Raw genomic sequence first — 25,631 nt, 5'->3', positions numbered from 1 at the left:
GGGTGTGGCCAATGGGAAGGGGTGGAGCTAACTAGAAATGGGTGGAGCTATGCTCAAAACCACAAAAACTGGAACTTTAAATATGCTGCCCTAGGTGCCAAACCATCATTACAAGAGTCCAATCAAGACAAAATGAAGTGCAGAAGAAAAAAATATTTCAATGCATTGGCTACATGACAGCTTATTTAATATCTAGACAGAAACACAAAGGTTGTGAGGCATGAAAAAATAAATTACTTTTTAAATACATTACTGGAATGCCAGTCAAAATCAAGTATAAAAAAACAAGCAGCACTCAAGTCAAACCACTTCTCCTTGCAGTGCAGTTCCAATTATAATTTATATTCAGCTTTATAAAATTACCAAGTAACATGCTGAAAGTAGCAATCTGTGATACCCCCACTTGTAAAAATGTTTCTTATCCAAAAAAGACCTGCTGCCTGACAACAACTATCTACTTGTTTCATGGGGAAGACATGATCAAAGTAAAAAATAAACAGCAAACAAGAAATTCTCAAGATAAATTGCTTAAAGGATCACTGCACAACTTATGGACCACACATAATAGATTTAGCATTCTGTTTAGTTTATGGGTAAAGCTTGCAAAGATGACTGCAAGTCTCCAGCAAAATGTAATGAGCTTCTGAAAATACTGTAATCCTGTCCTTTATTACAAATACTGTCATATGCATTTCATTACCCAAGGCTTATACTTTATCTAGTTATGTAAATATTCTCTGCATGGCAACAAAAAAGGCTTTCAATATTGGTAATTCTTTAACAGTATGCTTATTAAAACTTACTTGCATCTTACAATCTCCGACAAGCTTACCTGATGGTCATTAAAGCATTGCTACCTAAACACAGAGCAACAGGGCACTGCAACAGCATGCCTTTTCTGAATAATAAGAAGCATAAATCAACAGTGAAAAATATGGCAGAAAACCAGAACATTCTGCAAAATCAAGGACAGATGAAAGGCCGCTGCTGTACTTGTGTCCCCCTTGGATGGGGGAATACTCTGCACACTTACACTGCATAACTGCTCCTTGTCTTGCTTGGACACATCAAGAGTTACTATATGGGGTGGGGTGCAACAAGTATGTCACAATTTGAAATGTCTCTGGCAGACAGTGATGGCTCTGACACTCCTACCTCTCAACCTCAGAGCAAGAAATCTGGACAAAGCCCTACACAGAAGTGGGACACAGGCCCAAAAATAAGGACAATTTTTAAATATTGCTCTTATAAACTTAAAAAGATAATAGAATACTAGTAGGCCTTGCATTAGTATGAATTTTCTGAAGGGTATGAAATCTGAAACTCAAATGTCTGCCATTATTTTCTAACTTCAGTCTTTAATGATTTGTCACTAATTTGACAGAAAAACACAATTTTATGAAAAACGGACCAAAAATGTGATGCAAAAATATAAAATTGCCACACAATACAGCTGGGAACCTGTCAAAGAAGGGACACCTTTTTAATATTAGTACTGTTAACTTGAGCAGCTGACAAAATTAGAGAATCTACATGCATTTCTGAAATAAAAGGAATCTATAACTCTGATCATTACAGTTATTTATAATTGGAAACCCTCCACGTTTTCTTCCAAAATTGCCATTTTGCGGAGGGATTATTAGGGGGGCAAATTGCCATTTTGCGGAGGGATTATTAGGGGGGAGCAACATTTTGAGCAGCTGAGAGGTTTGGATATTCCTAATTCTATAAAGCGATTTATTTGCATGTACCTCTCAACCTTTTAATGCAGGAAATCTGGACAAGGCCAAATATATTGGGGAAGCATACAAACAGTACTAAAAATTGCTCTTGTATAAACTTAAGACAGTTGACAGAATAACAGACAGTTGACAGAATAACAGGTCTTGCTTTAGCATGCATTTTCTGAAGGTTACGACGTCTGAAACTTAATGTCTGTCATTATTTAGTGACTTCATTCCTAAATGATTTGCCAGAAAACCACAAATTTTATGAGGAACAAACCAAAAATAAGAAGCAAAAATCTATTCATTCTGTAAAAATTGGGACAGTTGAGAGGTATAGTTTAGCCGGGGCTGTCTTGAGTTTGCTGCCCCTCCCCCCTCACAAAATCATGGTCGAATGGAGCCTCTCCCCTACAGCCATTCCAATGCCCCATTCCTTGTTTATTTTGCCCCATTTACCATAAACACTAATTTGCATACTGCTTTACTTCTGCAATGATCTGAATTTTATTTGAAAGTTTTATTTTGCATTTGACAGCACAAACACTAATAAATATCTGCTAAACAAAGCAATGCAGTCTCACAATGAAAATAGACTTGGCATTAAAACTTCTCTGCTCTTGAAACTCACATTCATTGAAACAGCATTGAAACCCACATTCAAAGAAAATACATTTTGCCAATGGCAGATAAAGATCAACTTTGTTTTCAAATCATAGGCCCCTTGCACATGAAACATACACGTGCTCTTTGATACACCTTCCTGATTGTATTAAATTACATTCCTTGTACAATACAGTACAGTTGTTAGAGGGCATTTTAAATTTATTGTTTTGAACATTTCTCCAGTAAACAATGAAACAAAATGCATGCACCAATAATGACAAAACTGCCCAATTCATAACATTTCCATCATAAAAGTCTACTCAGACTTCTACAGTCCACCAATATCAGTAAATATGCACAATCTCTGAAGTAGTAAAAGTCATCTAAATAATTCTACATTAAAGAAATCTGTAACTAATGAAGAGGTTGCTGCTAGCAAACAACTTTATATTTCATTGTTTCATCTACAAATAAAGTGCCTGTTGCCCTTGAGGAATAAATTGCTTATGTTGCATTAAAAAATGATAAGCTAGTAATATTGAAATAGGGAATGGATGGTAAACTGATAACAGGTTAATAGTTACTAGGTATCTTTGCCAAAAAGGACTGCAGCATCCACCCCCTTTACAACACAGTACAGTATCAGCAATGCATCTACCTACTGTGGGAGTAGAACCCACAGTCTTCTGCATCAAAAGCAAGTACACTGCCTGTTGTGCTATTAACAATTCAAGCAGATTCAGCATAATCAGCACTAATCTTTTGCTCCCCTGCAGCTCTCAGCTCCTTGTAAAATCTACTCAACACTCAGCTGTATCTCTGAACTTTGCAGCACAAGAAATCTAGAAAAAGCCAACATTTATTGGGGGTTGGGGTGGGAGACAAAAGCTCAAAAATCAGGGACACATTTTAAACATTGCTTGTATAATGTTGGAAAGTTGCTAGAATAAAATGCCGTGTTACCACCAGACACATCATTGCCAAGTCTGCAACCCATGACCCTGTGCAAAACAGTCAGAGCAACATACCACTATGCCAAATCAGCTGTTTTGTGAAAAAGAGGAAAACTGAAACTTAAATGGCTACCATTTAGTGAATTCAGTTCTCACCATAGCTCTCAACCTTAGCACAAAAAAACAGGACAAAGCCAATAATGGGGGAATACAGTCCAAAAAATAGGGACAAATTTCAAATATCCATCTTATAAACTTAGAAAATTGCTAGAATAAAATATTTTGTATTACCATGTACTTTCTGAAGAATATGAAGTCTGAAATTCAAATACCTGTCATTTTTATTTAACAATTGTTAACCAGGAAAGTCCGACTTGGAACAAAAGCCAATTTTCAGCACAGGCCCAGGGAGAAACACTACAGACACATGTCTTTGTAAGATGAGAGGACATGCCGACTCCACACAGAAGGTATCCCAGTCAAGAATCAAACCAAAAAAGCTGTAGCTGACAGGCAACAATGCTACCACTGTACCACTGACTGTGTAAGGAAACAAAAATACAGAAACCACAGATTTTAAGAGGAACAGAACAGAACAAATATGAAGCAAAAGTCTGTACTAAGATAGGAGGACATGCAGACTCCACACAGAAAGCACCCCAGCCAAGAATCAAACCAGAGAAGCTGTAACTATCAGGCAACAATGCTACCCCTGCACCACTGACTGACTAACAAAAATATAGAAACCACAGATTTTATGAGGAACAGAACAGATCAAATATGAGGCAAAAATCTGAATTGTTTTTACAAATGGTGGTGGGTAGGGAATTCAGGCCCTTGCCACCTGCATACAAGGTACAGGGTTCAAGCCTGAGGCATTCCTACCACACCACCATGAGTTCTCTCTAGCCACCAGTATATAGCAACTGGGGCATTTCACACACACACACACACACACACACACACACACACACACACACACACACACACACACACACACACTAGACGTTAATTTAATCTCTGCCGATGAACATTGGTATCCATTGAGCCCTGTAATCCTCTCTGCTGACGGGCAAGTGCTTATGATTGGTCCAGCCTGCTACTGCTGCAGTCCGGAGTGCCTCCAGTCTATGATGCCACCACTGCACAGATTGCTGGGCATCTCAGGGCAGAGATGCCTTTCCTCCTATCTAGACTGAGGAAGAATTACGGGAACGTGTTTTTTTTACTGTTTGTTTTTGTGTTTTTTTGTTTTCTAGGTGGGAGTGCTGCAGTCCTGCAGTCCTGCAGCACAAGCAGCCCCTACTGCAAGTCCAAAATGGCTAGACACTACTTGCAATCATACCTCTCGACTGTACAGATTTTCGCAGAATGTCCAGACTTTTGCCTCATATTTTTGGTCTGTTTCTCATAAAATTTCTATTTTTTTTTTTTATTTTTGTGGCAAATCAGTGAGGACTGAATTCACTAAATAATGACTGGTGTTTGATTTTTAGATTTCATATCCTTCACAAAATGCATGTTAACACAAAACCTTTTATTGTAGCAACTTTCTAAGTTTCTGAGAGCAATATTTAAAATGTCTCCTTATTTTTGGAGCTTTGTCCACCCCATTATTTTTGCTTTTGTCCAGATTTTTTGTGCAAAGAGGTTGAGAGTTATGTTTGCAATGCAACAGGTTTAGCAGTATCACAGCACTTCAAAATTGGTACCTTAGAAACATTCTATCATTTTAAAACTCGTCCTCTTCCAGTGACCATTCCCATCTTATCTCAGGCTTTGAAATCTTTGTCAAAGCTCTGTAAAGTTTTCCATGTTCAGTATGAACTTTGCTAAGTATTACAGAATACCCAGAAATCACATTGGAATTTGCTTTTTCCCTGCCTTTGGCATTTGCACTATAGCCGTCACTTTTGAATATCAATTCACCATTTTGAAATTAAACCATTTACTTCAGATTGGGCACACAAATCTGACATTTGTTTCTGTCTGACTTCAGATTATAATGGCTTAAACTGCTTTAACAGTTTGGTCATTGGTACACTGTACTCCAGCTTGGACTGACAAATACCCAAAAATAATTCTGACCACACCATAAGACCTTAATATAGTCTTGGCAATACACCTTTGAATCACCTCTGGCACTGCAAAATGTTAAAGGGTAGCCTAAGCATCTGTATCATCCCGCTATTGCATTAAATGTATAAATAAACCTTTGGGCTTTCCACGCCTAGCTTGATTTGCAAGGAATCCTGGCTAGCAGCAAACATAAAAAGTATTTTGCATTTGGTATCATGGACACAACCTTTGATATCCTGACCACTTTTATTCAAAGCGTAAAGATCTACACAGACTCCCCAGTTTGTCCTGCTTCACTATAAAGGTAACACTGTTAACCCACTTGATATGTTCTGACTGTTTCGCAATCACAGCCACACTTTCCATTCTTTTGAGTTTCTGCTTTAGTCTTTCTAAAGCTGTCAGTGTTCTTCTAGGCAGATGGACTGTTGGTACTACATCTGGACATAATTTAATACAGTATTCTCCTGACACACGTTTTAGCCCATTGAACTTGTCTACATATTTATGAACAACACTGTTGCTCGAGTTTGTTACTATATTCTTGTGACAAACTGTTTTTGTTTGATGCACCACCTTTTAACTGCCAGTGTCTGGATCATTCAAAATAGATTGCTTGTTTTCTCTTTACAGCACAATGCTTTCTTCATACTTAAGCAATGTATGTGTTGTCTTACAGCATTCTACTTGCTGTATGTGTTAGCAACATCAAAAGAAACATCCAAGTTGACCTACTGAATGTGTGAATGACTTTTACCATACAAAGCTACTCACATGCTGATCCAATACATACCTGCTTGATCCAGACTCTGATCCAAACAAACAACCTGAAACAAAAATGTATTCCATATTTTTCTAGTGTCACACCAGTAATATCTTAGCCCCAGGTTTCACTTTATGCCCAGAATATGTCAGTGAAGTACAGGCTGACTGACTCACTTCTGCCCTGTAACTTTAAAATCTCAGATTACAGCTCTGTCAAAATATTAAACTCAACTGCAATATTCAGCTTAAATTCAATACTTCTACATGAACCCTAAGTTTTCAATCCAGCAAATGCCTTCAGGGCAACAAGTGCTTTGTGTCAGCCTATACTGCAATCTATTTCTTCATGCCCACAGTTAAAAAAAAATACACTTTGGCTTCTTTCTCATTTTTAATCTAGACAACATGCAAATTATGTGAAACATTTTACTCTTATTTACACATTCTTACACAGTGACTTCTGCCACTACACTGCCTGCAAATCTGATTATAAGCAAAGCATTTCTACATTTTGTGCTTATACCTATACCTACTACATGCTGTTTTATTGTTCCTATGTTATTTTGAGCCCATGGCTGTTGATTACCAAGCCTCCCCCAAATGGACTCAAATCCAATCATTTCAACATGGCAGGAATTCCCCAGAACTACTAGCTAATGATAGTTACCACCAGACTGTGGCTTGGTGGGCTGAGAGCCATCGCCCCGGATGCCTAAACAATGCTTCCCCCATCTGGAGGACTGTAGCAGTATGCATCTTGCTCTACCCCATCTTCACTCCCCAGGACAGGAATAACGTTCCTCCTCTGCCAGACTTGTAGTCAGAGCTTTATTCCTCTATGCCAGTGGTTGCTGATTTGCATAAGCTTTCATTTTCAACTGAGCATTTCCTGGTAATCTTGACCACCTTGTGGAGATGTCGTAATCATTACTATTACTACGCACTTAACTCTCTGCTTCATTTCATTTAAATTTTGCCAGAGTTTTACATTTGCATAATTCCACCTCTTCAGTTACCTCTTTAACAGCATCCTAGAAATTTGGTTCAGTCTGCACACATCCAGTGCCTTACCCAAAGTCAAATCTGAATGTCTAAACAATCTGCCTCTTACATGGTCATTTTTAGTATCACTGACTATTATATCCCTGATTAATGTACCACATAATTCGCCCAATGAACAGTCGAATACTCAGTTTTTAATCTGATCACATAAGCATCCATAGTTTTCTGTGACCCTAACTCCTTGTTAGGGATAAATAATTGGCCAATAGCCAGCTTCTCTTCACTTTACAATAGTCATTAAATTCTGATAACTGCTAATTTGTCTCTCATTTTTTAATTTAAAATTATTAGCTATCTACTTACAGTAAGTTAAAGCTTCAACTTCTGGAACCAAAGCTTACAGGTTTTTAAGCAGATACCTCAAGTATGAAATATGGGGTCTATATTATATCATTGAATGCTTAAGAAAGCGAACAATGAATAATCAACCCCATGTAAGCGAAAGCTTACAATCTCAAAAGCTCAGAACAGCGATTTTTTTTTCCCCAAGGGAAAAAAAATCGCTGTTACAAAAAAAAAAAAAAAAATTTGAAAGAATACATAAAGTGGGGGGCTTTGCCCCCACCTCTACTTAAATATACTAACTCCAAGATCGCACTACAGTGCCGAAAAAGACAAAGTAATGGAAGCGGCCAAGCGAATTCTTTCCCTAAGAAAGAATTCACTTAAAAGCTGCTTTGCTATTTTGCCTTTTCATTGTTTTAAGTTCGACCAAGACGCAATCGATAGACTGCATCTTCGGTCATCTAATAGGAACCCGAAACATGGTGGCGGCTGTCCTGGATTCATCATTTAAATGAAAAGAATTAGTAGTTTAGTAGTAACGAAAAATAAAATCAAAATGTTTGTGAAATTAAGGAAAAAGTCATAAAGAGAAAATAGCAGTAATTAAGTTCCTACTTTTATAACACTCTTCTGTATTCCCAGAGCTGCCTGACTTTTGAAACCATGCAGCATTCATTTATGAAAATATTACAATAGTTGAACAAAGAGACAAAGACCTAGATGATGTTCACAGCTCAAATTGTTTACTGCAACTAGAACAAGATGAAAGCAAGAGCATGTTTCATGCAACATAAGCTACAATCGTTTTGACTTTCATGTGACTGAGCATATTAGTGGCACCCTTCAGGGAATCTATACAGACACCTCATTAACTCCCTAGTGTACTCTAAGAAAGCACTTCTTCTGCTTCTGCAGCTGCTCCTCAAGGTAACAACTTTCACCTGGGTCCCAATCAACAAAGCTACAGAATTCATAACAGAAATGAGACTGCTCATGCATCTCATGAGCACAAGGTCATGTAATCTAGTTCATTTATACACCATCTTCCACACTACCTGCCGTTACCAAATCCGCTCAGGAATTTGTCTCTCTTCTCTCATTACTTGTAGCCAAAACTTTCAGAAGCACCTCCTTCTGCAGCATATGCCAGTACTTCTCAGGAACCTGTGACACAATGATCCCACTTTCACAGAATCCATCTCATTGAAAGGAAACTCTCTCAGTAAAGATTGGGGGGAACTTCCCCTAATGTCCTGGACAAATTACAGCCAGTAAAAAGGCTACGTCAGAGTGCACCAGTAGCACAAACAGAAAAAGCCGCAACTATGATCCATGCATGCTGAGCTCAAGTAGCAGCCTGGGTGCACAATACAATAGGCAAGGAACATAGGAGTGCCCATGCTATGGGGAAAGTGCACATGCTCAAAGGCAAACACGTGTGGGTTGATTTCTGTTTGAGATTAAGGTAACAGCGGTGTAGTGCCCCCTGTGGCTGGACAAGGCAGTCCTTTTTTAAAACATTTATGGAATTCTCACTTAAGACACAAGCAAACATACATTTATATAAAAGAAAACAAATCATGTTAACATGTTCACAATTACAAACATTACATATATCATTATTTTATACAGATATCATCAATCCAACATTCTTATTTGCAATGGTGATGGACAGGTTGACAGACGAGATCAGACAGGAATCCCCGTGGACTATGATGTTTGCAGATGACATTATGATCTGTAGTGAGAGTAGGGAACAGGTGGAGGAGACCCTGGAGAGGTGGAGATATGCTCTAGAGAGAAGAGGAATGAAGGTCAGCAGGACTAAGACAGAATATATGTGTGTGAATGAGAGGGAGGATAGAGGAATGGTGAGGATGCAGGGAGTAGAGGTGGCGAAGGTGAATGAGTTTAAGTACTTGGGATCAACAGTTCAGAGTAATGGTGAGTGTGGAAGAGAGGTCAAGAAGAGAGTACAGGCAGGATGGAGTGGGTGGAGAAGAGTGTCAGGAGTGATTTGTGACAGACGGGTACCAGCAAGAGTGAAAGAGAAGGTCTACAAGAGGTAGTGAGACCAGGTATGTTATATGGGTTGGAGACAGTGGCATTGACAAAAAGGCAGGAGTTAGAGCTTGACATGGCAGAGTTGAAGATGTTAAGATTTGCACTGGGTGTGATGAGGATGGACAGGATTAGGAATAAGTATATTAGTGGGTCAGCCCAGGTTGGAAGGTTTGGAGACAAAGCCAGAGAGGCAAGATTACATTGATTTGGACATGTGCTGAGGAGGGATGCAGAGTATATTGGGAAAAAGATGCTAAAGATGAAGCTGCCAGGTAACAGGAAAAGAGGAAGGCCTAAGATAAGGTTTATGGATGTGGTGAGAGAGGACATGCAGGTGGTTGGTGTGACAGAGCAAGATGCAGAGGACAGGAAGAAATGGAAACAGTTGATCTGCTGTGGTGACCCCTAACAGGAACAGCCGAAAGAAGAAGAAGAAGATCAGTTCAACATTAAATAAATTGATTGAGTTTCACCTTCCCTTAAACCTCATTCCTCCTCCAAAACATTTGTCTGCATGTGTTATTCTCACAATTTCCATTTCTTGTATGTACTTTGCTCCTACCCTTTTCTAAAGATCCCAGTTCCAGTTCTTTTATCTCTGCTACAATATTCATCACTTCAAATACAGTTAGTTTAGACTTTGATTTCCATTTTCTAGTAATTGCTTTTTTTGGCAGTCACCAGAATTAAACTTAACAAAACCTTACTATGTTTAGACAATTCAGATCCTGTATTCCAGCTCATCAAAATCATTTCCTTAGTTATACTCATTTGCTCACCCAATATTTCTGACAGAGGCATAGCATCAAAGGCTTTTGCTAGCTGAAATTACTCAGTATGAATGGAGCTACATTAATCCATGCCTTAGCAACCTTTTTAAAGAGGTCAACTAGGTTGTACAGACATAAGTTTCCTTTCATGAATCCAAACTGGTCTGGGTAAAGACACCGCAGATTACCAGTGTTACTGTTGATAAGCTTGGAAGTTATTCATTCTGTGGCCTTATAGATGATGCTAGTAAGGCTAACAGGCCTATGGTTTTCATGATCAGTGGTGGTTCCTCTATAATGGTAAGGTATTCTCCATTCAACAACAATATAACAGGACAGGTACAGACTGAACAGGTTACAGAAGGTTTGGGAAACATGCCATTTGGCATTGGAGAGAAGACAGCTAAGGATGTTGTCAGGTCCCAAGAACTACTGTTTTTGGCCTAAGAGACAGCAGGCAGGGCCTGATTAAGAGAGATTTTAAGAGGAGCAGTATGAAAGGAGATGGAGGAACTGAATTTTCTTTTTTTAGTGGGTGAGGTGAAATTAGAAATGAAATTTTCAGCTAAAATATTATCAATGGCCTCATGGACAAAGTACGAGGTTGTATTACAAGCTCTGTACAGCATTGCATATTTTTTCAAAGCTTTCTGACATAATTAAAGAAAGCTCTGTGATTGCCTCTTGCAGCATTAGCAACTCTGAGTTCACACTCAGTTTTGCACCTTTTGATTGTACTTTTAAAGATTTTTCTTACACAAATTAAATGCCTTTTGTATTGTGAGAATGAAGATATCTGTTTCATTATTTTAAAAGAGGCCTTATTGAGTATGCCAATTCTTAATTAAAAAATGTAATAACTTGAAATTGTTTTAAAAGAATCATATTTCTTAATGGAAAGGGATGGCTGACAAACTAGTGGATCAAAAATCTGAACAAGATGGATGAAATTGTTTTAAAGCAAAGTTTCTTGTATGGCTGACAAAAACATACTAGAATCTCATAAAACCTTCTTCCAGCTCTCTATCTCACTTCAAGCTGTTACAAAAGATTCTTCAACTGAAAGTTCTCAAGATTCTTTCTGGCAAAATTGAGTAATTCTCAGAAAACTCAACAGCCGTATAAAGTTTGACCAGTTAAAACTTATACACAAAAAAAATGAATAAATAAAAAAACGTGATTATGGAGACTACCTTAACAAATGCAAATGGAAAAGCAGAAAATGCGATGTAGGCACAATTTCTCCTTAAGCACACGCCATTTTAGATCAGAACCTGAATTACTATAAGAAAAGAAACAGAAGAAAAAAGTAGAATTTATGGGCTTTGAGACAACAATCATCAGATATGGTAGAGTTTCTTTTTTTAAATTGCTTCCCAGAATACTAGTCACAAGAAGGTACATTGTATACAACTAAAACAGCTCATTGTATCCAAATAAAACAGCTTAAAGGACCCTCTTGCATTCCACAAAGTCTCCATAGGTTCATAGGTTAGTACTAAGCTAACTGCCCTTGCAAACCATTTTAAACCTAGCCAATTATCCCTTGTGAGACTCAAACCCTGCACTTTGTGTTTGTAAAACAAGCACCTTAACCATTAGGCCATCCTCCCAACCACAGAAGACAACAAGCACAAAGACATCTATGTTGTATTAAAATAAATCACTTCATTCTGCAGATTTCCTGAATGAAAAAGAACATCTACTTTAACAGATTACACATTTGGCTAGGCGATGACTATTTAGCATCACCCCTGACCCAGTAATAGAAATGTTCTCTCTTTTACAAGGCAATGAGGACCAAAAATGTGTAGGTCTCACTACTGCATCCAGCTTAAGTGAAGATCTTTATACCAACAGGTTCCTAGGATGTTTAACATGTTTGACAAAGTTCTATATTTTCTTCAGAATACAGCCTTCATCTAAACAACTGGACAAAAGAAATGAGACAGCAATAAATGGAAAATCAAACCAGGATTAAAAAATCCACTTTCAGGAATTATTCAAAATTCTAAAAATAAGCAACCTGCCATAGTCACGAGTCAATTCAGGTTCCACAAAACCACATTTAACAGTCAGTATTACATTAAATGAAACCCTTTTGCTCCCTATGCCAAGCCTGTGATTTAATAGATTAAAAGTAACACTGAAGACGAATAATTAAAAAAAAAAAAACTTCCTAATACATTTTCTTTCTTTGTACACTGCCATGGATAAGCAGATCAGGGAATTTAATAGTATGCTAAAATTTTGGTTTGTCATCTTTCAAACAAATCATCCAACCAGCACATTACCTTCCAGTAAAGTGCTGTGTGGAGAAAATCTGATTTTTCTAATGCTTTCATGGTTTTCTTCCTGTTTACTCTTGTTTTGAACCAGTGTTATTTTATATTAACATTTTTCCTAGAGTTTTAGAAGCTGTATGTTAGGCCATAATTAAGCCTTGCTTTTCTTTTTATGAGGCCAAGGGAAAATTTAACTGCTTGTGAACTTAGGAAAGAAATGGAAACTGATATTTACTTTTAAAATAATGAGGAAATCAATTCAGTTGTTTCTTAAGGATGGCTACCGGAACAGAGTGCTGTGTGAGGGAATCAGACTTTTCCTATGTCACTCTACCCTGTCCCTGCCATATGTTAATTTAACTTCAATTACTCTTCCCACTCCTACCTCATTCAGTACAGCTACCGAGCCCTATTAAGACTAATCTGTGGAAGGCACTCATGTCTACTATTTGTACATTCTAGTACCCACAGATTTAACCATTTTTTCAGCATACTTCCAATTAGCACTAGATCTTACAAAGTAGCCATAAAAAATATAAAATGGAGCAAACATAACTTGTTGAAAAATTAAAACTATGTACCTTACTTTACCAAATTATAATACTGCTCTGACTATAATGGGGACAGCTTTTCACTTGCTACTGTCTGTACAGACAATACACTGTGAACCAGAGCTCTCAATCAGTGAAACACTGTGCTGCCCTACATACAGTCAACCGGACTGTACCATCGCCCTGATCTTACTGATAAGAGCTTCTCGCTTTGCTACTGTTTGTGTAGCTGACACATAATGAGACAAGAGATCTTAATTGCTGAGCTAGTTTTCGTACAGTTATATACTTTACCTGATTACTATAATATATATATATATATATATATATATATATATATATATATATATATATATATATATATACCTTGTAAACTCTTTGAATTATTTTTCTCACCATGCAGATGATACACTTTTTATGCTACACAGCACTATGCTCTCTTCTAGGTTGCTTCTAGCAGATGTTAAGAGTACCTTTCACAAAATTATGTCCGCTACACCTAGGGATCAACACCTGCAATGGTAAACTTAATGTTTTTTGTTCTACATCTTTCGTCTGGCCCCTATGCCTGCCTACCATCTAGCCTGCCACCATTGTCCATTTGTTCCCCGTTACCAGGGCAAGAGCAATCCATTTTGTGGCAGCTATAAGGGATGTTGCCATTATGCCTCTGATGACTGAGATTGGTACCCATCCATGTTATCATGTAAAGGTGGCATCCCATGCACTTTCACTCTGATGTGCATGCCCCATGAGGGCTCATATCATTGTCTTGGGATCTCTAGGTTCACATTTAACCCTCAATCATATGGCCCACTGGTTACATGCAAGCCTGCAATTCTTCTGAAGCAAACTGGCTGGCACGGACTACCAACTCCTTTGTCTAGGATGGCTAAGCAGGTTTAAGCCAATCAGTGTAACACCAAAGCCACTAATCAAACCCTGATCATGTGGGTCTTACTAAAGGCTTTATTCCTTTATACCACATGATGGGGACAGTAACCTTAATTTTCACTGTGACCACAAATTATTTCCTCCTACAGAAAAAAATTGTTCTTGTAACAGCAGACCTGATGTTTTCATATTAGAAGGTTCAAAGAACTTAATACCCGATAAACTGCTGCAAAAACAGCCTTTGGCAGATAAGATTAGTTTAGTTACTTTACTTAAACTATCTACTGATCTGAGTTTTTTTTTGTTTTTACTTTTTGCCCCTGTTATCTGCTGACAGTTTGACTCTTTCTCTCTATCTCTCCCTCACTCAGCTAGCCTATTAATTACTCATATACTTCAGTGAAAGTTAACCAGAATGGGCAGTCATTTAGGCAGCCATTATAAGTTTTTCTTGTTAATTGTTTGGTCCTACACCTAGCTCACATGCCCAGTAACACTAATGCTTTGGCATGCAATGGGCATCAGTGAGGACATGTCACTCACTTTTGACAGTGAGACAATCCTTCACGACAGCCCAGCATCTTTTTATGCAAGTGCTCCCATGGGCCATCTGCTCTCCATCATTCATTTAGCCACTGGAACATGAGTGAGCCATTTGCTGCCAGATGTAGGTCCCTTGGAGCATCAGCATCTTCATACAGGCAAAATAAAGGATCAACAATGAATAAACAGTTGTCTACAGAGGAGGACTGTATGAGGATGCATGTGCATGTGACACGGATTGGTATTACTGCATGCATGGCATTCAGGGGGAAGGGTTTGTACCATCTTTAAAATAGTCTCCCTTGTGAAACTCTTAACAACCTTCCTACAGTTAGCTGGAAGATGCAGCACAAACAATGGCATAATGATTCATTCCTACTGGTTCGCTGTTTGGTTATGGAGAATACAGAAAGACAGTGGGATATGGCTAAATACTAGTACAGGATGGGAGTCAAAATATATGTAAAACAATTTGGGGAAATTGAACTAGTAATAAACAACATTCAAACGTGTCTTCCTCATGCTAACAGCAAATGTCTTTCATTTTAACTCTCGCACTTCAGCACCATTCTTTGTGCACAAAGTACTATGAACACTTACTGACTTATGCTGATTTGTTAACAATTATATTCCAAATAGGCTGAATTGATTTTTGCCGATTTGTTAACAATTATATTCCAAATAGGCTGAAAGACCCATTTTAGCAGAGGAAAGTTCCACAGTCAAATATAAACACAGAAACGGACACAAATGCAAACATTATTAAAATAAAACACAGACAGAGTGACCTCCAGTATCACTCTGCTGTGCAACAGTAGCTCCATACACAAACAAACAAGATTATGGACTTACCTTGCCCAGCACAGTGAGGCAGGGTTTGGGATCCAGTTCTGGCTGCTCAAGTTTCACAACCCCTACCCATCCATACTCGTGGAGGTCTTCCTCATCATTGTTATTACACAAGCCCAGTGGATGCATCTAAACAGAAAAAAGGAAAAAAAAATCATAGCATCAGAAGGTCACCAATGACACAAATGAACATTCTAACTCATTTGCAGAGTGGTCAGGATGCAAAGCATTCACTTCTGGCACATAATGCCCAGCTGGCTTCTGTTTTTTAACACCTTTATTAAATTATCCCTTAAAACATAGGCAAACAATTAATAGAAAAGAAGCATACCATATTAATATTTTCATATACATGCATTATACATTGCATATGTTTGCTTTCTTTCTAACAATTATTCACTACAACATTACACAAATTATTCATTTCCTGCCTTTCCTTAAACCTCACTCCTCCTGAACATTATTCTACATGTATTGTTCCCACAATTTCCATTTATTTCTATGTAATCTGCATCTTTTGTTTTCTAAACATCCATCTTCCAGTGCTTTTATATCTTTTATAATATTCAATACTTCAAATACAGTTGGTTTAGGGTGTCCAACAGGTGGCCTGGCCTTAAGGACGCATTCTGGCCCACTGAAGCTTATTATCTGGCCCTTGGTATGTCTTACTAAAAACTGAATGGACAAATACGTATTGGACAGGGTAATGTGGCTCCCTTTTTTAACATCAGCGTCTGTTCCAGATTCAACTAAAATATTGACCAAAGCAGATCTTTCACTTAGGATTCCCCTATCTTTTTGCCTGTACTGTGATATCAATCCCTGGTAGGGAAGGTAGTCTCCAGCCTGCAGTCCAAACGTCTTCTCGGCCTCATCCCACAATATTACCTTTCTTTCTCTAGTTATTTGCTACCAGATACCTACGTTCCTTTGCCAATCTTCCCCAGTAAATACTAGTTCCCCTCTTGACTATTTTCTGTACCCCTACTTGCATTTATCCCTATTGGCAAAATCTCCTTTCTCCATTCTCATATTGGCTTACTTAGAATACAAGTTTAATGCATGAATTTTCTAGGACAGCTCTCAGCCAGGATTTCCTGTGAGAGTCAACACAGTAATGTACCTAGTCCAGGTAATACTCAGGTAATAGGGCTTCATCAGCTTCCCTTCTCCAAAAGGATAAATTGACCAGAAACTCTTCTTTCTCTCCATGGCTATATCCTGCAGCACCAAAGCCATTAATCAAACCCCAGTCATTACAGGCATAGTCATGGCTGATACCTCTGCAATGCAGCATTATGAAATCTGGATGGAAGTAAGTAAATGCACTGTATCATTCTTGAATTTGTTTCAGTTAGCCAACTGCCTTTAAAAAAGCCCAATAACCACTTCTGCTAGCGATAAAGTTTACTCTTCTGCATGTAAATGAATAATGCCCAAGCACTAATGTAAACTGCAGTTTTATTTCCTTTTTATTTTTTTACTAAACTAGGGAAAAATCAAAACTGCTCCACAGGGGTAACTGCACAGTCTTTGGTCTATGGATAAGTATATTCATAAAACAAGTATTAACAGAAGAAAGGAAAGTCTCAAAGCTCTGCACCAACAGAATAATCATGTGAAAGGGTTTAGAAAGTACAGTTGTGTACAATTACCATAAATGTAAATGTTCGAGTGTATTCACTGTTACAGTCATCATATTTGGGTTATCTGCAGGTAGCCCTCAGTCAGCCTGAAAACCAGAGTCTTGGGATTTCTGCATCGGATGCTGTCTCTTCTTCCATGACGTCAGGACATCATGGGTATAAAACATGCAGCTGATGCCATTACATCAGTTTTTCTTGCCCCAGATGATAAGAGCTCCCTAAATAGGAAGCAATTACATGGTGTGGAACACCCCCAGCAAAAAGCAAATACCAATAATATAAGGTATGCCAAACAAAAAGGATAGACAGAAGTAAAGAGAAGTCAGGGGGCTGGAGGGAGGGTAACTAGGACTGCAACAGTAAACACACTCGAACATCTACATTTATGGTAATTTTACACAACTGTACAATGTTCTTCGTATTTCACTGTTGTAGTCATCACATTTGGGTTGATTCCCAAAGCTGAGGATTGGTGGAGCCAGTCAAGAAGCATTAGGGCTGGCAAGCAGGCACTGTAAGACTGCTGTAGCAAATCCAGCTCTGGATTTAGAAAAGATAGGTAAGGGGAATGCTTGGTGAAGGTGTGTATAGATCTCCAGGTTGCAGCTTCCAGGATGTCCCTGGCAGGGACTCCCCTGAGAAATGCTGTAGAAGTTGACGTAACCCTTGTGGAATGTGTTCTGATCCCCTGTGGGGCAGGTTTCCCATGATGTTTGCAGCAGAAATGGATGCAGTGTGCTATCCATGTAGAAATGGTTTGCCCTTTGCCCCTGTAGCCAAACTGACTAGCAGCTGGTTAGATTTTTCAGAAAGGTTTAGTCCTGTCCAGATAGAACCTAAGCTGCCTGTGCACGTCCAGGGAGTGCAGGATCATTTCCCAGGTATTCTGAGGACTAGGGAAAAAGGTTGGCAAATGAATGGATAGGTTTAAAGCCACACTAGATACCACCTTTGGCATAAATGATGGGATAGTCCTGAGGGAACTCTGTCTGCATGGAAGATAATGAAGGGCTCCATGATCATAAGGGCTTGCAATTCAGACACTCTTCTTGCTGAAGTGATGGCTAGGAGTAAAGCTGTTTTCCAGGAGAGGAATTTTAACTCTGCTGAAGTAGCAGGTTCAAAGGGTGGAAGCGTGAGTTTTTTCCAATACAAAGTTAAGGTCCCAGGCCGGAGTGGACCTCTCCTGGGGGTCTTAAATTTCTGGCTCCTCTCAAGAACTGTTTGACGAGAGGATGAGAGAAGAGGGGTGGCTCAGTATTATAATGAGCTGAGATGGCAGAGGCATGAATCTTAATTTAAGAGAAGGATAGGCCTTTGTGGAACATTTCTGTTAAGTAATCTAGTATATGAGGTAAGCTGGGCAGATTTGTGTCCATTCCTTGAGACTGGCTCCAAGAACAGTATCTTTTTCACTTTTCTGAATAGGATTTTCTAGTAGTAGGCCTTTTTGCCTACAGGAAAATATCCAGCACCTGTTTTCTGAGGGTTCAGGGGATGAACCAGGCTGCTAGGTTCAGGGTTTGTAACTGAGGATGCAAAATCTGGCCCTCCTGCTGGGACAGCAGGGAGGGGGTCTGAGCCAGGTGTCAAGGTGACAGTACTGTCAGACTGTGCAAAGGTGGGTACCAGTGCTGGAGTGGCCAGTCTGGTGCAATCAGGATTGTTCTTGGCTTGTCCTGTTTGATCTTTAGTAGAACCTTTGACATGAGGCACAGAGGGGGAGAGGCATAGATTGAGAGATTTTCCCATGTAAAGGACAGAGCATCCACTTTCTATGCTTGGCTGTGGAGAGTTCTGGTGCAATATTTGCTTAACTGAAAGTTCTGAGGGGAAGTGAAGAGGTCCACCTCTGGTGCCCCCCACCTGTGGATCAGCAGCTTGAATGATTTGGGTTCCAGTTTCCACTAGTGTGGGTCCATTAGATTTCTGCTTAAGTCGTCTGCCAATCAATTTAGTTTGCCTGGCAGGAATTGAGCTTGTAGGTGCACCTGGGTGCGCAAGGCTGTGTCCCCCAGAGCCATGGCTAACCTGCAGAGTGGGTAGGAATAGGTTCACCCCTGCTTGTTTATGTACCACATAAATGTGGTGTTGTTTGTCTTTATCATTAGTTCTCCTGGAAGAATAAGGCATTTGAAGGCTGTCAGAGCATTCTGTACAGCTAACATTTCTTTCTGATTGATATGCAGGTGCATTTGGTTTGGGCTCCATTTGCCTTGAATACCTTGTCCTGCGATGTCAGCGCCCCATGCATAGTCTGATGCGTCTGTTGTTAGGGTTTGTGCGGCAGGGGGTAGAGTGAAAGGGAGTCCTTTTGTTGTGGTAGCAGGCCTCTGCTCACCAAAGAATATCTGCCCTTAGGCAAGGAATGATAGGAATCATTGTTTCTAGGTCCTGAGAAAGTTGACACCAGAGACTTTTTAAGTACCACTGAAGTTTTCTCATATGCAGTCTTGCATATGGAATTAGTAGAATGCAAGAGGCCATGAACCCTAGGGCTTGCAGTATTTTTCTTGCAGATAGCTTGGTTTTGGTGGCCAGTAGATTGAAGTAGTTTGTCAAATACATTTGTTTTTCTGAAATGAGGAATGCCATCTGGGAAGTTGTGTTTAAGCTTGCTCCCAGGAATACAATCTATTGGCTGGGTACCTGATGTGATTTCTTTTCGTTGATGGTGCACCCCAGTTAAGTTAGAAGTCTCTTTACAAATGTCAGGTGCTGGAGTAGCAATTCCTGACTGTCCGCCTGAATCAGGCAATCATGCAGGTATGTGTAAATTTGAATTTTTCTCTGCCTGCAATATGCAATGGCTGGAGCTAGGCATTTTGTGAATACCCTGGGCGCAGGAGATAAGCCAAAGGGAAGTGCAAAGAATTGATAATGCATAGAGCCTGCTCTGAAACGTAAGTATTTCCTGCAATATTCCCTTATGGGTATGTGCAGATAGGCTTCTTTTAAGTCCAGGGTGGCTAGCCAGGGGTCCTTGGCTAGCATAGGAAGCAGCTGTTGGAGAGTAAGCATCTTGAACCTTGGAACCACCAGGAAGGTGTTGAGAATAGACAGATCCAGGACAGAGCACCAAGAGTTTTCTTTCCTGTGGACCAGAAACAGTTTGGAGTAAAAACCTAGTTCCCTATGCTCTGCTGGGACAGGTCGAATAGCCTTGATACTGAGAAGAGAAAGTACTTGCTTTTGGGCTTCTGCCCATTGGTTTGGGGGGAGGTCTGGCCATCCGCTTGGGGTTGGCAGTGAGTAAGTAGAATCTGTATCCCTGGGATACAGTGTTCAATACCCATCTGTCCTGGGTGATGTACTCCCAGTTTTTTGCATGTAGGTCAAGTTTTCCTCCTAAGGGTGCAAATACTCGGGCAAGGCTTGGAAGAATTAAGGATAAGTCATTGTGAGATTTTACCATAGGATATTGGCTTACTACTTCCTTGTTTTAGAGGTGGGAGCACTCCATTGCTTAGATCTGTGCATACCCTGAGACTGTAACTGTGGTGGTATGCTGCCCCTGGGTTAGGATTGAGAAGGTCTGGGGGGGACTGGAAAGGACCAGTTTTTTGAAGGCCAGTGCATACTGAACCTAGGTGGCTGTACCTGTAGGAAATAAGTAAGAGTTTACATAGTTTTAGCTTTTTCCTTCATCTTTTTGAGGACTTCTTCTGCTTTATTGCCAAACATGCATTCTTGATTTAGTGGTGCATCTAGTAACTTTGCTTTGACATAGATATGATAGACATAGATAGCAAGATATGTTCCTTAAGCCAAGCATGCCTTCTAAGAACAGCCCCAGTGACAGCAGCCCTGCAAGATGCTTCTATGGCATCAAAACCACATTGCAAAGTATGTTTTCCAACTTGGTTTGCAGAATGCATTAACTCTTGTAAATCTTTATGTTCTGCACAATCAGGAATCAACATAATTTTCTGTTTAATTAGCTCCATAATATGTTGCTGATACTTTAACACATGAAACTGTCAATTTAAAGCCCTGATGGCAAGAGAAGCAGAGGCGTATATCTTCTTACCTCATCTATCTAAAGCCCTAGAGTCCCTGTCCGAAGGGAAAGGGCTTTTGGCTATTGTAGCCTTAATGCCTTTAGGTCCCTGGGAAAGGTTTCTGGATCCGCAGTAGGATTCTTAAAGAGAAACTTGTGGGAGCCAGGTACTCTGTAATACCTGTCAGGATTCCTGGCCGCTGGAGGCAAGGTATCAGGTAAGGCTGGATTTCAAGAAGACATCATCTACAATCTTCAGAACAGGGGGTATAGCTAGAGGCCTGTGCTGAGGCAAGTCTAAAAATTCTGAGTTTCTTTTTGGACTGTGGGTAGTCCTGGCATTCCCAGCAGAAATGCTCTCTTAAGGTATGCAAGGTTTCACCAAAGGAAAAGTCCTCTGGAGGGGAGGCAGAGGGGTGGAATCCTCTGCATCTGAATCCTCATAGGTAGATAAGGGAATGTCCTGGTAATCAGAGAAATGAAAGTCATCAGGCTCACGGTCTGTAGAATCCTTTGTCTCATAGAGGGGGAAGGCTGGCTTATTAGGTCTTCAGCCATTCTAAGCATTTATTTCCGTGGCATGGGAGCCTGAGCATGTGCTTTGGTCATCATTTTTCTAGGCAAAGTGCAAACTCTGGGCCTGAGAAACTCGGTAGTTTTAGTCAAAAACGAAGATATCGGTTTAATACGAACATCAGAAGGTTGGAAGACGCCCTCAGAAGCCGGTGCCTGCACAGAGGCTCTGGACCCACCCAAGGTAGAGACATCTACAGGATCCATTGTCGAAGAAGCAACTCATGGCATACTCCGAAAGGGTCTCAGCAGATGCCTGCAAATCTGCAGAAGTGGGTATCAGGGGCTGTGAAGGCACCTCACTGAGTACCGGCTTATGCGGTCTGTCTCTGTCTTTATCCTTATGTTTTTTTCAGAAGCTCGGCTTATTGAAGCCATTTCGGAATATGGAGAATGAAAGCGAAAGAATTTAGCGACAAAAACAGCCCAACGACGAATACTTCGGGCATTGAACAAGGCACAAAACCGACAGAGAGGAACATCGTGGTCTGGGCCTAAACAGATGGCACAGTAAGAATGAACATCTCTGTGAGGTATTCACTTTCCACAGGTCAGACAATTAATTACTAACTTTTTCTGACATCAGTTAGAGCAAGAAAAAAGGATCCCCAATGGGGTACATATCTTTTAGAAGACTTCAGGTCTGAAACTTGAAAAACAAAATTTTCAGGAGGCAGCCGACTGGCACTTGCGAACTGCTTCTGCTTCGGACACTGCATGGCAAGAAAGACTGATGTAATAGCGTCAGCTGCATGTTTTATACCCATGACGTCCTGATGTCATGGAAGAAGTGGCAGCATCCGACACAGAAATCCCAAGACTCTGGTATTCAGGCTGACTGAGGGCTATCTGCAGGCAGATAACCCAAATGTGATGACTGCAACAGTGAAACATGAAGAACATCATTAGAAGTCTGACAAATGAAGATCAGACATCACTTGCTATACCAAAGTAACGCAGCAAGCACCAGTTTTGAACTACATCACCCTGTACAAAATTTATGGTTACTTAATTAACTCCAGATCTGCAAGAAGAGGCCACCAGCAGTAACATACAGGACACTTCTAGTTTACAAATGCACGGGGTAAGAAGTTTTCAGCCAGTAAAGCATTCATAGGCTCTCAGCTCTACCCAGTCAAACACAGAGACACACACAGCCCCCCTCACCACACACACACACACACACACACACACACACACACACACACACACACACACACACACACACACAGACACACCCCACAATTACCACTCCCTGGTACCTCTACCTATTGTTTAACACCAAATAAAAACAGTTGCATAATTCATAGAGTATCCATGGCTGGTAACTAGGAATCATATGGCTCGAAGCTGGAACAGCAGAGGGAGGACTGGTAACAACAAATGAAGCTTTTTACAGCTGTATCTGAGAGCAAAGCCTTTCATCTACAATAATATTCAGGATATGGTCCCTACCTGATATTCTGGATAGCCGTCTATGGGAACATACTCCTAACTTCCATGGCCTGAAAGGAATACCAGTCTATGAAAACAATGTCAAATTTAAGAGTTCTTTGCAAAGTATTCTGACTTTACAAAGTAGCAGTGTCATGAGTATCTAAGGTGGCATCCTGGATAAAAGCCTAGGGATGTACAGATAGCTCTGGTAGAAATTGTCTTGGGCTGAAAGGGCATGCTGTATTTACTGTTTGTAAAAGGAAATACAACTTTAAAGCCATTGAGCAAAGACAACTTTAAAGCCATTGAGAAAAGCACTGCTTAAAAACGTTGATGCCTTCTCAGCCACTTGCATACAAGACAAAGTAGACGACCATCTTCATTCACAGCCGAAGTTCTGCCAACTCAGAACATAAGCCACCTATGTACATCCAAACAGTCCAGAATGAACTCTCTCTGGTTTAAAAAAGTAAGGATAAAGATATATCAAAATAGACAGATTGATTCAAATAAAATCAGCAGCCACCTCAAGTATAAAAAAGGAAGCTCTGAGGTAAAGTCTCTTATTTACAAAACATCAGGTTCAGAAGGTTTATCAGACAAGAACTGTAACTCAGACATTTTCTTAGGTGTTGTGACAACTAAGAACATTTTTCAGGTCAGAAACTAACACTGCTGAAGCTGCTTGTCTAAAAAGAGAAAGAATCAGTTTCTCCATCATCAAGTGAATGGCCTAACAAAGTACCAGCACCCAAATGGTAGGAAAAGGTAAGAAAATACTTTTGAATTAAACCTTAAAAACCTGGAAAGAAGCAAAAGACATGGAGTCCTGGCCAAGAAGAAAGTGAAAAACTGCTACCAACTGAACTTTGACAGAGGAACAACTGAGAGCTGAGTCAAATACCTCAAACAGATAGATCTAAATTACTGTGCACAGTAAACAAGTCGTTTTTCATTGTTTTCTGGCTCTTCATTGTAAGGCATTACAGTAAAACTACAATTTACATACTTTGGAACATGAAAACATAATGTAAAGTCAAGATTCATTGCAGAAGACAATAATGCTGGAATTGCTTTCCACAGGTAATACAATTGTTAACTTTTACTGACCTAAATTGGCCCTAGGTGTGAGTGCGTGTGTGTATGTGTGCCTTCTGTGGAAGGTTGGGCGCCGGGCTGGCAACTCGACACTGTAAAACTCCACTGCCAATCATGAGCGGATAGGTGATCCGCTGTGACGACCCCTAAACGGGAAAAGCCGAAAGAAGAAGAAGAAGACTGACATCAGTTAAGAGCAAGAGAAAGGATCCCCAGTGGGGTACTTAGCTTTTCTGAAGACTTCAGTTCTGAAACTCGAAAACGAAAATTTCAGGAGTCGGCCGACCGGCACTTGCAAACTGCTTCTGCTTTGGGCACCACACGGCAAGAAAGACTGATGTAATGGCGTCGGCTGCATGTTTTATACCCCTGACGACCTGACGTCATGGAAGGAGACAGCATCCGATGCAGGAATCCAAGACTCTGCTATTCAGGCAGGCAGAGGGCTACCTGCAGCAGATAACCCAAATGTGATGACTGCAACAGTGAAACATGAAGAACATCTACTAAACAATGAGTCAGTATCTCAGCTGCCCATGTACATTTTTCTGTAGGTCAGGAATGAGGTCAGGCAACTGAACATTTAGACCATTTCAGAAACACTTCAGTGACAACCTTAAGTGTAAGGGAAGGGTTTGTGTACAAACTGAACCTATCCCTGTGGAAAATCAGGAAATTTCTTTGCAAACCAGTGTCTGTAACTGTAATATTCTTCTGGCTGGTGTAACCACTTGCAAGACTGGTCTTCCATGTCAGAAACTTGAGGGAGCAAAACCTGCTGGTGCAAAAGGAAGACTGGGTCAGTCTTTCTAAGGCAACATTCTTTCATTTTTTTTCTAAGCCATCGTAGCTGCAACCCTCATTAAGGAACTGCATGATAAGAGACATAGAGGCCATAGGGAGGGGGAACTGGTAGGCATGCTGAAATGACTGATAAATGCACCTTTACTGAGGTACTAGCCAACCCTTACATGTACAATTCTTACAGATACTGCAGAATTAGGGACATTTCCACTAAAATGGGGTTTTGACTCCTCCCTTGCTACAAAGAGTGAAATGTTTTCCAGCCAGCACCATTACTACAGAGGAATAATGCCCCAGCTATTACCCAGGTAACCCAAGTTCAACTAACAGCTCGGATGCCTGTTGGAGCTAACATGAGGGTAGGCAGGAATGAAGGGACTGATGTCTGCTTACCTCTCTTCAGGGGGGAGGGTTGGTGAGACACTGCCCATTTTTATTGGTGGTGAAAACTCGCAGCAGAGGAGCTCAGCAACTGAGCAGGCATGGCGGGAAGGAAGATGAAGTGTCAGGTGGGGCAGTCCCCTTACAGAATCCCACTGCAGGCTCAGACACAGTTCATGGAAGTAAGCCAGTGAATCCAGCAGTTAGAACAGAAAACAAAATAAGTAAAAACCTGAACTACACCTGCTGGCTGCCTTAA

General features: G+C 40.2%; 1 protein-coding gene across 2 annotated transcripts in view; it reads right to left on the bottom strand.

Annotated features, from left to right (window-relative positions):
- The window catches only part of ZNRF3 (zinc and ring finger 3), a 931,882-nt gene that overhangs the window by 458,817 nt on the left and 447,434 nt on the right, over positions 1-25,631 (bottom strand). For both annotated transcript variants that reach the window (XM_044068463.1, XM_044068465.1), the window contains exon 2: positions 15,434-15,559. In XM_044068463.1, coding sequence (XP_043924398.1) covers positions 15,434-15,559 — 126 coding nt within the window. The remainder of the gene's footprint in view (positions 1-15,433; positions 15,560-25,631) is intronic.

Source organism: Protopterus annectens, chromosome 4.part0, assembly GCF_019279795.1.
Source record: "Protopterus annectens isolate FY-2018-M chromosome 4.part0, PAN1.0, whole genome shotgun sequence".
Taxonomy (NCBI): domain Eukaryota; kingdom Metazoa; phylum Chordata; order Ceratodontiformes; family Protopteridae; genus Protopterus; species Protopterus annectens.
The sequence above is the reverse complement of the archived record's forward strand: the minus strand, read 5'-3'. Positions and strand labels throughout refer to the sequence as shown.